General features: G+C 41.0%; 1 protein-coding gene across 6 annotated transcripts in view; it reads left to right on the top strand.

Moving 5' to 3' along the window:
- LOC144002591 (microtubule-associated serine/threonine-protein kinase 3-like) overlaps positions 1-13483 on the top strand; it is a 50463-nt gene that overhangs the window by 8594 nt on the left and 28386 nt on the right. For 3 of the 6 annotated variants that reach the window (XM_077497964.1, XM_077497962.1, XM_077497961.1), the window contains 3 exons: positions 2011-2150; positions 9321-9352; positions 12839-12919. In XM_077497964.1, the coding sequence (XP_077354090.1) occupies positions 2011-2150; positions 9321-9352; positions 12839-12919 (253 nt within the window). Of the gene's footprint in view, positions 1-2010; positions 2151-6207; positions 6471-9320; positions 9353-10701; positions 11040-12838; positions 12920-13483 lie in introns of those variants that run through there. The other 3 variants (XM_077497963.1, XM_077497967.1, XM_077497966.1) reach the window with 3 other exon arrangements.

The following is a 13483-nucleotide window of genomic DNA, read 5'->3' as shown; positions in this document are numbered from 1 at the left end:
TTTATGGACCTGGCCACTTATTTCTGATGGTTTAATGCAAATTAACAGAGAAAATCTGAATTAAGTGTGCTCAACAGCACGCCTACAATTGCCAACACAAGTTATCAATGTTAGCTAATTTTAATATAGCGCAAGTTTGAATGTATCATAATGCACCCACAAGTAGTCAAGGATAGACACAACTGGCGGTAGACTTTCCATTGCATTATTGAGCAAAATAATTTCACTCCATCCCCCACCTCACCAAGCCAGGCCCCAACCTTTACAGCATCATTTACTCAGAATCAAAGTCTGGCAGATATTACAGTGTAGAACTTGAAGATGGCGACCCCAAGTGGACAACAATAAAACCGCATGTTTGATTTTTATTTTTTTAATGATGTAATTTTATTTTATTTTTAAAGCTGATTTATTGTTGGATAAGTGACAAAATAATTCTAAAATTATTTGATAGATGCAGCCTGAGTATTTGACTCATTGTTAAATGTATCCACCATATCATTTAATACTCCTCGGAGTACGGCCGAACTTGTTACGCAATATAGGATTGCCCCTGATCTCTTAATGGGATATTTTTCTCGCCTCATTTTGTGACACTGCTCGCCTCGCTCTTCTCAATCAAGGCTTCAGGGACCCCCATTTTACAATCCGTCTCATTAACCTAATGCCACTTAAACAAAACTACCATTAAGTGTGTGAAACATTGAAACACTTTCGGGAATATAATCCTATTTTTTTTGAGAGACGAACGGCACCTTTTCTAGAATAAAAGTCATATTACCATTAGTATTAAATTGATGTTACTTACTTAAAAGCAAAGTTCAGTTTAAAGTGTCATTTATTTAACAAGTGAATTAAAAAGTTAATCTTGCAATTTTATTCTTTTTTTAGGAAGTCACCTCATCTACCGTTGCTCCATCATATTTTATTTATTATTATATATTACACTTCTTTTTCTGGGAATGACACTATTAGGCACTCTAAAAATAATAATAATAATAATAATAATAATAATAATAATAATAAAATAGGATGATTGACAAGGAAATGAATGAAAATTTTGCCTTTTTTTGTTCTTGGAAGAAATTAGACTTTTTAAATAATAATAATAATAATAATGAATAATAATACAGTTTGTATAAAAAAAAAAGATTTATTCATTATGAAATATGAGTTAGAACTAAAGTAATACATTTGTTTGGTAGATTATTATAATTATTATTATTATTATTATTATTAATTTTATTTTTTATATTTTGTAACCTATCCTCTATTAATAATTTGACCAATGCACTCATTTTGTGCTCAGCCCAAAGCACTGTCTAATATATAAATAGTGCTTAGTGCTATCTTGTGGCATCTAGCTACTACGAAACTATGTTAAAGTTGGTAGAAGGAGCTTCATTTCGGTAGGTCAGAGCCTTGTCTAATGGCTAGTTAGCAGGGATGTAACGATATCCACGCATGACGATACGATATTATCACGATGTGAAGGTCACGATACAATAATTATCACGATATTGTGGGGAGGTTGGCGATACCAAAAAAAGGATATTGAGGCACTTACATGCTAATGCTAGCTCATATTGAGTTCCTCCACATATTGACTCAGTTCACAAGCATATTACGTTCCCCTTCATCTGACCATTAGCGTGGATTTGAAACATAGAAGGGCCAAAAGATGCCTCGTGAAAATTAAATGGCACTAAAAAAAAAAAAAGCCACCAGAGGGTGCTAGAATTGCACCAATGGAAATCAACGTAACTTTTTTTTTTTTTTTTTTTTAACAGATGTGCTGCTTTTAATATCATGACATGACAACGATATATTATGGCAGTTTTAATACCGCGATATCATGATATTGCCGTTATCGTTACATCCCTACTAGGTAGTGCTTTGTTGCCTTCTTGTGTGCTCTCTGGGGACGCCAGTTTGAGAACCACACATCTAAAATGTTGCCTGTTCTGGTGGTGCGACATCCTCTCACCCTGGTTCCTCTCACCATGGCAGGAAAGTACCTTCTGCTCCCGGCCCACGCCCAGCAAACGACATGGCTGCCACAGTCCGTCTCCGACGCCTCCTCCTCCAACCTGGTCCGCATGCGCGCGCTCAACCTTGGCAAGTCGGACCCGTCCCTGACCTCCAGCCTGGTGAGTCCGTCCGCCCCGCCGACGAGGCTAATTTGTTTTGAGCCGTTTCCTCAAAACTTTGTAGAGAGTCGAAGAAAGAACTCATAAAACGCTTGGTCAAGTCTTGGCCCAAAGTAAAATTTGTAGAACCTGTAATTTAGACCAGCACGTTTTTCGCTGTTTTACTGGATTTTGAGGGATTTTGCAAGGCCCACAGAATATTGTGTCCTATTGCTATCAAAACATGGAACCTAACAAAACAAAAGATTGGAGTCTCTTCTTTCATCAAGAAAAAAAAGGTATAGTCCTGTTTCCATTTTGCAACAATTGGCATTAGAATATAGCAAAGTTTCATCATTATTCACAAATCTGTTTAAAACGGTGGGGAAAAAGCCTTTTGCAACATGGCCCAGGTTGATCTCTTATACTCTGCAGCCACCTGCTGGCCGTTTCTATACTAACTAACATTGCTTGAAGCATTCTCTTCAGTACAGACTGCAGCTGCATCAAAGCCTCCTATTTGCTCTAGCATTAAAAACAAAACAAAACATCAAAACATATAAATACATCTTTGGCAGCATGTTAATATTTAATATAGAACGTAATTATACGTTTTTGGGAGCAAATGAGTTGATGACGTTACCCGTACAATTTGCATTGCACATCTGAGGACTGCCTGTGAAAGTGCAAATTCATGTTTTGATTGTGGCAGCTGATTAATTAATTAGTCCGACATTACCATTTTTTAAAAAATGTTTTTTTTTACTTTACAAAATCATCTCGCGGGCTGGCTTAAACCCCGCGAGCCTTATGTTTGACACCCCTGCTCTAAACCCACGGCACTTGTGTATCAAAACTGTATCATGAGAGAAAAGAAAAGGATGCATCCCATATATGCCAGTGCCCCATTTGTGTTCGAAAACACAAAAGGCGGTGTCGAGGTGACATTCGACGGTCCTCCGATCGATGCGGCGATCCGGTTCCCGCCCCGGCAGATTTGATCAAAAGCGGCGGCTAATCCGATGAGTCAGTGGCGAAGGAAAGGTTAATGCCGCCGCTAACGTGTCGGGTGCATGTTTGCTTTCATTGGAGGCGCCAAAGGTGAGCCTATTGGCTTATGACGTCACGTCACGCTCTGCTGGTCGTCTGAATGACATCATCTCTGTGACCATTTGACACGGGAATGAAGCACAAAAAAAATAAAAAATAAATAAAAGTACAGACCTCTACCAAGGTCAAATCATGACATACCTACCATGTGTTGACAAATTATCTCCCACGTGTTCATGTTGCCACTGCAGAAGTATACAGAGCAGCGTGATTATGAGGAATGCGCGTCATGCGCGTGCTTGCAAATGGCCCCACCCCCTTCCTCAATTTGAGCCAGGAAAAACCTTGTTACGGTCAGGTTAAAGGTTCATTAATCCACCGTGGACCCCACAACGTCAATGTTATCAGTCAAGGACATCTCCTAACAGCATTATGAGGGGAGAAGGCACAAACCAACATGGTGGGGGGGGGGGGGGGGGGGGGGGGGGGGGGGGGGGGGGGGGGGGGGGATTATGTCTTATCTCCATATCGCACCACAAGTGGAATATGTTCCAGAACCACCTGTGATTGGTGAAAAGCCACGATATGGAGAGAACACATTGAAACACATTTAAAGGCATACTTGACTTATTTAGCCATTTTTGGCAGTCAAACATTATTTTGCCTATAATAAATTTGATATTTTCATTAGTTTTCATGTACAATTAGTATGTTTAGCAACACATTTTGCAACTTGCTGTCGACTGAATATGACATCACCAGGGCTCAGTTAACCAATCACAGTTCAGCTTGTGCACGTCACATGACCAAACCTAGAAAACAGGTGAGCTGTGATTGGTTACCTGAGCCCTTGTGATGTCATTTTCAGTCGACAGCAAGTTGCAAAATGTGTTTTTAAAGGTACTAATGGTGTGTGAAAAATAATGAAAGTAAAAAATAATTGTAGACAAAATATTAACATTTTGTTGCTATAATGGGCTAAATAAGGGAAGTATCGCTTTAACTAAACACCAAAAACACGAGTTGAAACAAACCACAAAACTAGCTAGCTTAATGCTAAAGTATAATGCGAAACTCCATAGACAGGCTAATACAAACGACCACAGATGTTATCATAATTAGGAACTTTCAAACCGCTTCGCATCGATTTGAAAATTTTTGTGCCGTTTTAAAAGGCGTGTTTTCTTTTTCATTGGCCGTGCATTTCGGTGAATGGGCAAACAGAATAGACTTGAGTGGCAGCGTGGGTGCAAAAGAATAATTGGAGGATTCCGTCACTGACAAAGAAGAATTGGCTTCTTTTGTGTCTTCGCACTCTTTTCAGAAGGTGACGGGAAATTCTCTTAATCATCCGTTCGCTTGAGCATGACAGAATTCTTTTTTTTTTTCTTTTTTTCTTCCTAATAAGCTCTGCATGAAAAGTTGTTGCTTGCAGGTCTTGACGGCCGATTAATGAAGGAAGTTAATTAGTTTGATGGTTCCGAAGAATCTGTGTCTACGGAGACTTGTTTGGGCCAAATTAAATGTCAATTCTAGTATTAAAATACATGGTAATGTTACCTCATTTTAAATGGTCAGTTTTAAATAAAACTTTAAATAAAATGTACATTAACTTAGGTGATACATTAATTTGTGAATAACAGATTTAATTTGACCTTTTTAAAATCTTTTAACTCATTCACTCCCGGTCATTCTCACAGAAGCGATCCCCCGCTGTTTTACTGGATTTTGACTGATTTTGCAAGGCCCACAGAATATTGTGTTCGATTTCTATAAAAACATGGAACCTACCAAAAGAAAGATTAAAGTCTCTTCTTTCATCAGGAACAAAAGTAATTTTTTGTCTGATTCCGCTTTGCAGCAATTAGCATTCTAAAATAGCTAAGTTTCATCATTATCCAGAAATCAGCTTAGAACTGTGGAGAAATCAGCTTGTTTTAACATGGTTGAGCTCTTATACTCTGCTGCCACCTACTGGCCGTTTTTGTAATTACTATTTCTTCAACCGTTCTTTGCAGGCGAGAGGCTGCATCAAAGCCTTCTGTATGCTCTAGCATAACAAAACATAAAAAACAAATACGTCTTTGGAACTAAAATAAAACGTATTTATACGTTTTTGGGAGCAAATGAGTTAATATAATTTGTATTCCATTTAAATGAAATACCTTGTAAAACCATTTAAACAACTTTCAAGTAAGCCATAATTTGAATATTAAATAAAATACATATATGGTTGGCTTTATAAATTAAATTAGTGCTGAAATTTCTTAATAATTTATTTTATAGTCAACATATTGTACAATGAATGATAAATACTGAATTTTAGTACCGTTTTATTTTTTTATGTATTTAAAGTGCAACATGAATTGGGGTTAATATTTGAATATTAAGGGTATTGAAAATTTTCTCATTATTGATTGGAAAGTTTTCATAAATATTCACGTTTTAAATTAAACAAATTCAGTTTCATTTGACTAATGAATGCGCTTTTGTTGTTGGGATTTTTATTTTTTTTTAGCTTTACATTATTTCATGTTGGCACCAATCTACCACTCTATTATTTGTAAATTCATTTTTTATTTTATTATTATTATTATTATTATTTTTTTATTATAAGATCGCGTGCACCCACTACCCTCTCGGCCACCCTCTGTGGGAATTGGGCTGCTGATAAGGAGAACGTAAGAGGACCACTTAATATTCGCACAGTGCTTCCACACTGAATGAGTGGCAGTGAGCAGGAAGGAAGGAGAAAAAAAAAAAACAGTCACGGAATACAGAGTTGTGGTTGCAGGCCACATCCAGCGGTGTGAAAAATCCTAAATGGACGATCTGCACGTCTCTGCTGATGCCCCGCGTAATAATGCCTCCATGCGGACTCGTCGGGTCTGAAGCAGGCTCTCCCAGCAGGCGCCATGTGTGGCGCGTTTGGAACGCCAAATAAACTCTCGCCTACCACATTCCCGGAGTGTCTTCTCCCGCCTTGCGTAGCGCGACAATGCCCGGAAGGACATCCTCTCATTTTCATGCCTTGAGAGAATTGTCCCAAAGCCCCCACCTTCCTCCTCCCGTCATCCTCCACCGCCGGTTGGTTGGAGGGGGGGCGTGGGGGGGGAGTCACAGAGGAGACGAGCCAGAGGAGGCATGCGGGACAAGTGAGCGGCGTCAGAGATCAGATATTGGCGAGGTAGCCAGGGTGGAGGTTGAGCTGGCCGGTGCTGCATGTATGCGGAGGCGAGCCGCAACGCCGCCATGGACGAGTCCAGCATTCTGAGGCGGCGGGGGCTACAGGTAGGCGGGCAGAACCGGACTCGTTTTATTTTTTATTTTTTATTTTTTTTGTTGTTGACCACATTTAATCTCTGGTGAACGTGACGGAAGTTAGCGGTCACTTTTATTCCATTTACGTCCTCGCATGTGTGCCCTGGAGGAAGTGGAATGAATTGTTGTTGTTGTATTGACACTTTTTTTTTTTTTTTTCATTGTAAAAAGAAATAATAATAATAAGAAATAAAAAAGATCTGTTATCGGTGTGGATGCACCAGTAACACTTCTTATCACATTTGAGTAATTGCAGACCTCCGATACTTTCATGCCATAATGTCTTGCAGTTGTGATAAGAATGTGTTTTATTTTTGCTCAAAACATGCAAACTTGAGCGAGGCATAAATTTCACCCAAATAGCATACTTTTACTGTATGAGCTGCTTCTGTCTAGTGCTGTCACTAACGACTTTTTAAAAAATCTAGTCGCCTATCAATTATTCCATAGATTAATCAACTAATAGCTCCGCCCCCTACCCCCCACATGTTTTTTTTTTTTGTCCGCGCAAACTCCCTTGCGTCTATTGTTAAGTGCATTGTGTCAATTTGACTTGGTTTTTGCGCATTTGGTGGTGTAAAACTGGAGTATAATAGTCCTTATTTATGGCAAATGCACGCTATACGGAGGAGTGAGAGGAAAAACAAACAAACTGCTGATTCGCCGCATCCGGAAGAGTCTTGCACTGTGTTTAAAAGTAGTAGATTGATACCGCCTTCCTGTCAGGGAGTCAGGAACACCCACCATCTTAACGTGTGTCTGGCCGGCTGCAACTATTTTGATGCGGATTGTTTTGTTACAAACATAAAACATGTAGCGATGTTAATTTTTCTTCCTTTTCAGTCTAAAGAGACCACAAACAAACCCGAAGAAGCATCTTAGTTAGAAGTGGTGAATCCGAGTCCGTCAGCAATAAGTGTCCGTGCAGAACACGAAATATTGGTTCCCGGCCTCCCGGCAACTTCCAGGTGCCGCAAATATGTTTTTTTTAAAATGATTAAAATAGCTTCGACGTATGCGTTTTTGCGTCGGCCAATTTTTGTGGTCGACCCAATCGACTTGGTCGACTTTTATTCCCGGCCCTACTTCTGTCATGCATGCCTTGGCCTCCAGGGGGCAGTGCGGTGCACAGGCAGACACAAAGAAGACCATCATGACTAAGCCGAATAATTTTATTTATTTATTTATTTTGCAGAGCGGAAAAGTGTATGTATGTATTATCAGTCTGTATTGATAATTCCAAGCTTACATCACAAGGTTTGAAGTCGGCTTTATTCTACGTGGGAGTGTCCCAGTTCCGCCCTCAAAACGTCTGAGGCAAATGTAAACAACAAAGATCAATTGTTTTGTTGCTCTGGTCAACGTCCAAATCACATTGTAACTCGTGAACATCCATTTTCTTAACCGCTTATTCCTCACAAGGGTCGCGGGGGGGGTGCTGGAGCCTATCCCAGCTGGCTTCGGGCAGTAGGCGGGGTGCACCCTGAACTGGTTGCCAGCCAATTACAGGGCACACAGAGACGAACAACCACTCAAACCTAGTATGGCGTTTTCTTTTTTGCTGCCTTGCTTTTATCGTTTATAAATTTGGCTTATTTATGTCTCTATTTGTTTAGTTTTTGAATTCGGAGCATTATTACGTCGATGCAGCGTGACGTCAGCCATTTTGGTTGTAATTTTGTGGCAAATTGCTTATCTTGGCCAGGAAATCTTATATGCTTGCTTGCTTACTTACTATACAATTAAAGAACAATTAAATACTCTTCTCCTGGATGGCAGAAGGTTCGATTACATACCTATTTAACCACTTGTTGCAGAATAGGGATTTTCAGACAATATCATCGTCATTTCAGTGTATAGCTACTTTTTATTATATTTTTGCTCAGTAGTAAAAAATATGTATTATGTACCTTGGCTGAATAGCGGTTGGGACGGGCACAGACTGCCTTATGTTTCCCCGTTAATTTACCTCGGAGGCGCGCCGCGGCAGATTTTTCCTGCTGTGACCTGCTGAGCTGTGATTGGTGGACATGGCGCGGCTGTAAATCACTTCCCGCTGCTAATTAGCGTCGCCGTCTCGTCTTCCCCAAAGGATCACGGGACGCTCGTCTGACGGCCAGACGTGAACGTAATTGATAGCAAAGGGACAGCTACTCCTTAACGCCGTCACTTCCTTTTCTCAAATGAAGGAGCAAAGGTTTCATCCAAAGAGATCCTATAGGGGCATTTGGACTCTGTGGAATGAGTATCAGTCAGTTTTGACAGAAGACATACAGTGAAACCTGGCATGTAGCATTTTATGGGTTCAAGGCATCCCAAATTGTCTAAGGCCACTAAGATGGATTCCAGTTGAAGATTAGAAACAGTCAGCGAGCGAATGAAAGTGCTACTTAAGGGTTAATGTGTTTAAACAAAGTGGGCCAATTGAGATAATTATCAGGGCCATTAAACAACTACATTTAGTCCAGTTAAGGCCTAATAATTTCCCGAATTGCCATAAACATTTTCGTTAGCAGCATTCCATACTCACTGTAAGAAGCGGAAGCTAATTAACATGCTTTTTTTTTTTTTTTTTGGACTATACTTGGGCTTTTCAATATTGCATAAATCAAATGGAGTCGGAGGTGATTACGGCTGTGAGGATTTTTGCGTTATCCCTTCAGTAACGAGTGCCGCGGGGCGTTTTAATCCCTCCGGGATTCAGTGAGTTCTTTGTTGGACTTTTTCACGACAAGCCTGACCTCAGTTTAACCTTTGTGCTTTACATGCCTGCTCTTTTTAAATGTTTCCTTTTTTTCTTTTCTCCCCCCCCATTCACAGAAGGAGCTCAGTCTTCCCCGGAGAGGCAGCCTGTAAGTACGCACACAACTGATATGACCAGTCAATCAAATTTATGCACGTTACTCCGCTGTGGTGATGTCTTTATACATTTTATATTTGGTTTACACTTGTAAAGAAGTTGAATTTACTATCCCCCTCAAAATAACACAACACGCAGCCATTAAAGTCTCTTCTTTCATCAGGAAAAAAAAAAGTATATTTCTATCTGTTTCCGTTTTGCAGCAATTAGCATTAGAATATAGCTAAATTTCATCAATTTTCACAAATCTGTTTAGAATTGTGAGTAATTGATCTCTTTTTCAACACGGCCCTGGTTGATATCCTTTGCTCTGCTGCCACCTAATGGCTGTTTGTAATAACCACCATTTCTGAAACCGTTCTTTGCAGTTGAGAGGCTGCATCAAAGCCTTCTGTATGCTCTAACATTAAAAACAAAAAAAAAACAAAAAACGTGTAAATACGTCTTTGGGACACTTAAAACATTAAAAAAAAAACACGTATTTATATGTTTTGGGGAGCAAATGAGTTGTCTAAACAGCTGGCAACAAAAGTCAGTACACCCCTACGTGAAAATGTCTAAATTGGGCCCGATCAGATGTTTCCCCTATCATGTGACTTGTTAGCGCGACAAAGTCTCAGGTGTAAATGAGGAGCAGGTGTGTTTTTTTGTTGTTTTTTTTTTGTTGTTGTTGTTTTTTTTAATCAATTCAGTATCACAAAGCACTTTGCATCACTGACACCATTTGGGTGTGATCTACTTCCTGGATTTGTGTTCCGCCGTGACACCTCTCTTTGCTTGCCAGAAATGTCTGTGTGTAGAGGGGAAACACTTCCTGCGACCGATCCTTCTGCAAACAGGTTGCCGCAGCCTCCAGTGACCTCGGTAACCATGGCGATGGTGTCGGGTCTTTTTGACGAGGCAGCCTAAAAAGAAGTGCTGTTTTGATTGATCGTAGGTGACAGTGAGTGTCACTTGTTTTGTTTTTTTTATCCACTATTTAAAAAAAAAAAAAAAAAAAAAAAATCCCCATCTTAAATGATTGAAATTTGCCAGAAACCTTCCGAAAAATTTCCATCCCTTTGCAGCCTTACCTTTTTATTTACAACATATTGAAAAAGTCAATTGTAGATTTGTCCTTATTTACAATACAAAAAGAATAATAATCGGCCACCTTTAGTTGCATTGCAGCTAGTCACCAGGTGGTGGTGTCACTTGCTGTTGGGGAGGAGGTGGGGTGGTGGTGGTGCTGGTGGTGGTGGTGGGGCTTCTGTCAAAAGAGGGAAGTGAGGAGGGGGGGGTGAGTCGATTATGAAGGAGCGGGAGGAGGGGCCATTGTCCCTCCGCAGGCAGTCGAGGGTCTTGTTTGACAGCTTCAAGGTGGAAAGACCAAAACAACGGTCGTTTTCTTCTCCTTTTTTTTTGTTCTTTTAACCCCCACTCGTTTTTGTGAGCTGGGGGTTTGTTGCCGTCATCGTTTTCATCGCACTGTTTTGACTGCTCTTTGTCGGGTGCGAGAGGGGGCGCGCGGCAGCTTGGCAGGCTGGGCTGAGCCGAGCCGAGCCGAGCCGAGCCGAGCTGGCTGACGGCATGCGTGCGTTGCAGGCGGGCAGTGTGCGCTTATGATGGTCACAATAGAGCAAAGCGGCAGCCATGAAAGCCCAACGGGAACGGCTGAGAATTCCTGGTCTGACGCTCGAGTGAGTATGCTGCCTTGCTAGCGTTAGCATCTTGCAGCAGGAAGTCTCTTATCTTGTACGTGTGCGCGCGCGTGTGTGTGTGTGTGTGTGTGTGTGTGTGTGTGTGTGTGTGTGTGTGTGTGGTTGCTGCACTTGTGTGTGTGTGTGTGTGTGTGATGCACATGCCGCAATGTGAACGTTCCAGACAACCCCCGGTGTTAGCAGGTCGCGACCGATTTACAGCAGCTTCTCCCCCCGCATTGAATTTTTTTTTTTGGGTTGTTGTTGGGGTTGTCTGCAGCGTTGAGGCGTTTGTCCCAGTTCTGTTGTGTTTACCGTTTCTAATCCTCAGTGGGGGGAAAGAGGAAGAGGACGGACATAGTTCTTGGATGCAGTTCTTTCTGTACCCATAATGTGTCGCACAGTCAAGGTTATTTCACGTTGCGTGGTAATAGGATTACAGTACACATGCATGGTCAACTCGGGCTGCGACATACGGTATCGCATTATCTCGCGAGACCGTGTCAATGAGGCAAAGGCAGGTGGTCCATGATTTGAGTCGATTCGCACCATGGTACGTTACTGACCTACTCAAAATTATCGTCAATTATTTGTCTGAACAACGTATCCCGCGGCCTCGGTTTGTTTTTTAGTTAATTGCACACCATTTGTAACATTCAAACGTGTAGGCAAGTGCATCCGAGTCTGACTGTATGATAGCCGCAAAAATATCCGTAGTAATGTCAGCACAGAAACGCGCTGGTGTTGGCCATGCTTAAAAAAATAAAATAAAATAAAAAATCATCATACTGCTGATTGAAAGTTTTACCCGGTTTGAAACTTTTCTAAAATCTTCACCTTGAAAATTATAATTGGCCCATCCCTGATTTCGGGACCATTGTAAACCGAAAACCGTCTGCACTTGAAAACGGTTCACCACAGATTTCTCAAGTTATGCGTTGGTTTGTTTTCAGGGGATTATTTGCCATCCGCCTGTTTCGTGGATAAAATGCATGTTTGGTACCGCAGCGTCGGTTAGTTGTACAAGGAATCTTTGATTTACGCCGGAGTTCAGCTGGAAATATTTGTCTGAACCATGTGTGCTTATTACGTTAGTCCGTCGTGCACCGTTCGTAATCTCGAAACATTGCTTGTCAGGACCGTAAATCCCTCATTTATCAATCATCCGATATTTCGTTTTGATATTTGCCCACCAGATGGTCCCCCTTTTGTTTTTTAATGACATTAAAAGGTGTGAAATGTTGCTGCATGCTTTGAATGCAGGGAACGTAGCGCCATCTGGTGGGCAGGTTGTAAAAAAAAATAAACTAAAATGGTTGTATTATGAAACTGATCATTTTTGTATCTCTAACTTAACAAGCAAATGACTACAGTGAATAAATCAAAAAAAAAAAAACACTTGAAAATTGTTACATTTTTTTGTAGCCCTAAAAAAAAAAAAAAAAGTTCCAACTTAGACTTGTGGCTCATGAGGGCTTTCCATGCAGGCATAATCTGATGCTAATGAGCTCCTAAACCCACTGCAGTAAAATCTGCTCACCTCAGCGCGACCTCGGTACTGCAGCGACACTGTGACGTTTTTTTTTTTTTTTTTTTTTTTTTTGAATACCTGCGACAGAGGAGACACAATGTCAAACCCATTCAGCTGCCTCTAGAAGAGAGACAAACGATATGGCCAAGCGCACGTGTCCGAGTTTGGAAATCTACCCCGTGTGCGTGCGTGTGTGTGTGCGCGCGCGCGTGTGCGTACGCGTGTGATTATGACGTCTCGATTTCAATTTGCTCCGTTTAACTTGCAGCCTCACGCCTCGAAGCTTGAGCCCCACTCCCACTAGCCCTTGCAGTCCGTGCAGCCCGCTGCACGCCTTTCACTTCTGGAGGTAAGCGAGTGACACCGCGCGCACCCCACCACCACCTGCTGCATGGGATCAAAATAGCTGCGTGGTGATAAGAGTCCACCCGCAAAGTACTCACCACGGTGACTTTTTTTTTTTTTTTTTTTCCCCCCCCCGCATTTTATGTTAAAGCCTTATTCGGAAATGGAATGAAAACAAATTGGTGGAAAAGGGCATATAACATGGATCTAAAAAGTCTGCACACCCCTGTTCAAGGGCCAGGGTTTGTGATGTAGTAACTCTTGACCGCCAGAAACGTTTAATAACGATCAGTAAAATTACAACGTATGCTGCCATAAACGTTAAATGACGTCAACTAAGTTTTAAACATTTTTTTAAATTTTTTTTCTCAGTACAAAGTCTTAAGTGCAATGCTGCCTGGTCAATGGGTTGTGGAATCAAAAACACCCACTAACTATGGCCAGCAGATGGAAGCATTGTATCTCTTTTGGGGAATGATCAAAGCCTTTGTCATATCAGGAGTTTTTTTTTTTTTTTGATGACGTGTGGCGGTAAAAAAGTAAAAAAAAAAAAAAAAAGTCATTAAGC

The sequence above is a fragment of the Festucalex cinctus genome, chromosome 15 (genome assembly GCF_051991245.1).
Source record: "Festucalex cinctus isolate MCC-2025b chromosome 15, RoL_Fcin_1.0, whole genome shotgun sequence".
NCBI classification, from domain to species: domain Eukaryota; kingdom Metazoa; phylum Chordata; class Actinopteri; order Syngnathiformes; family Syngnathidae; genus Festucalex; species Festucalex cinctus.
The sequence above is the reverse complement of the archived record's forward strand: the minus strand, read 5'-3'. Positions and strand labels throughout refer to the sequence as shown.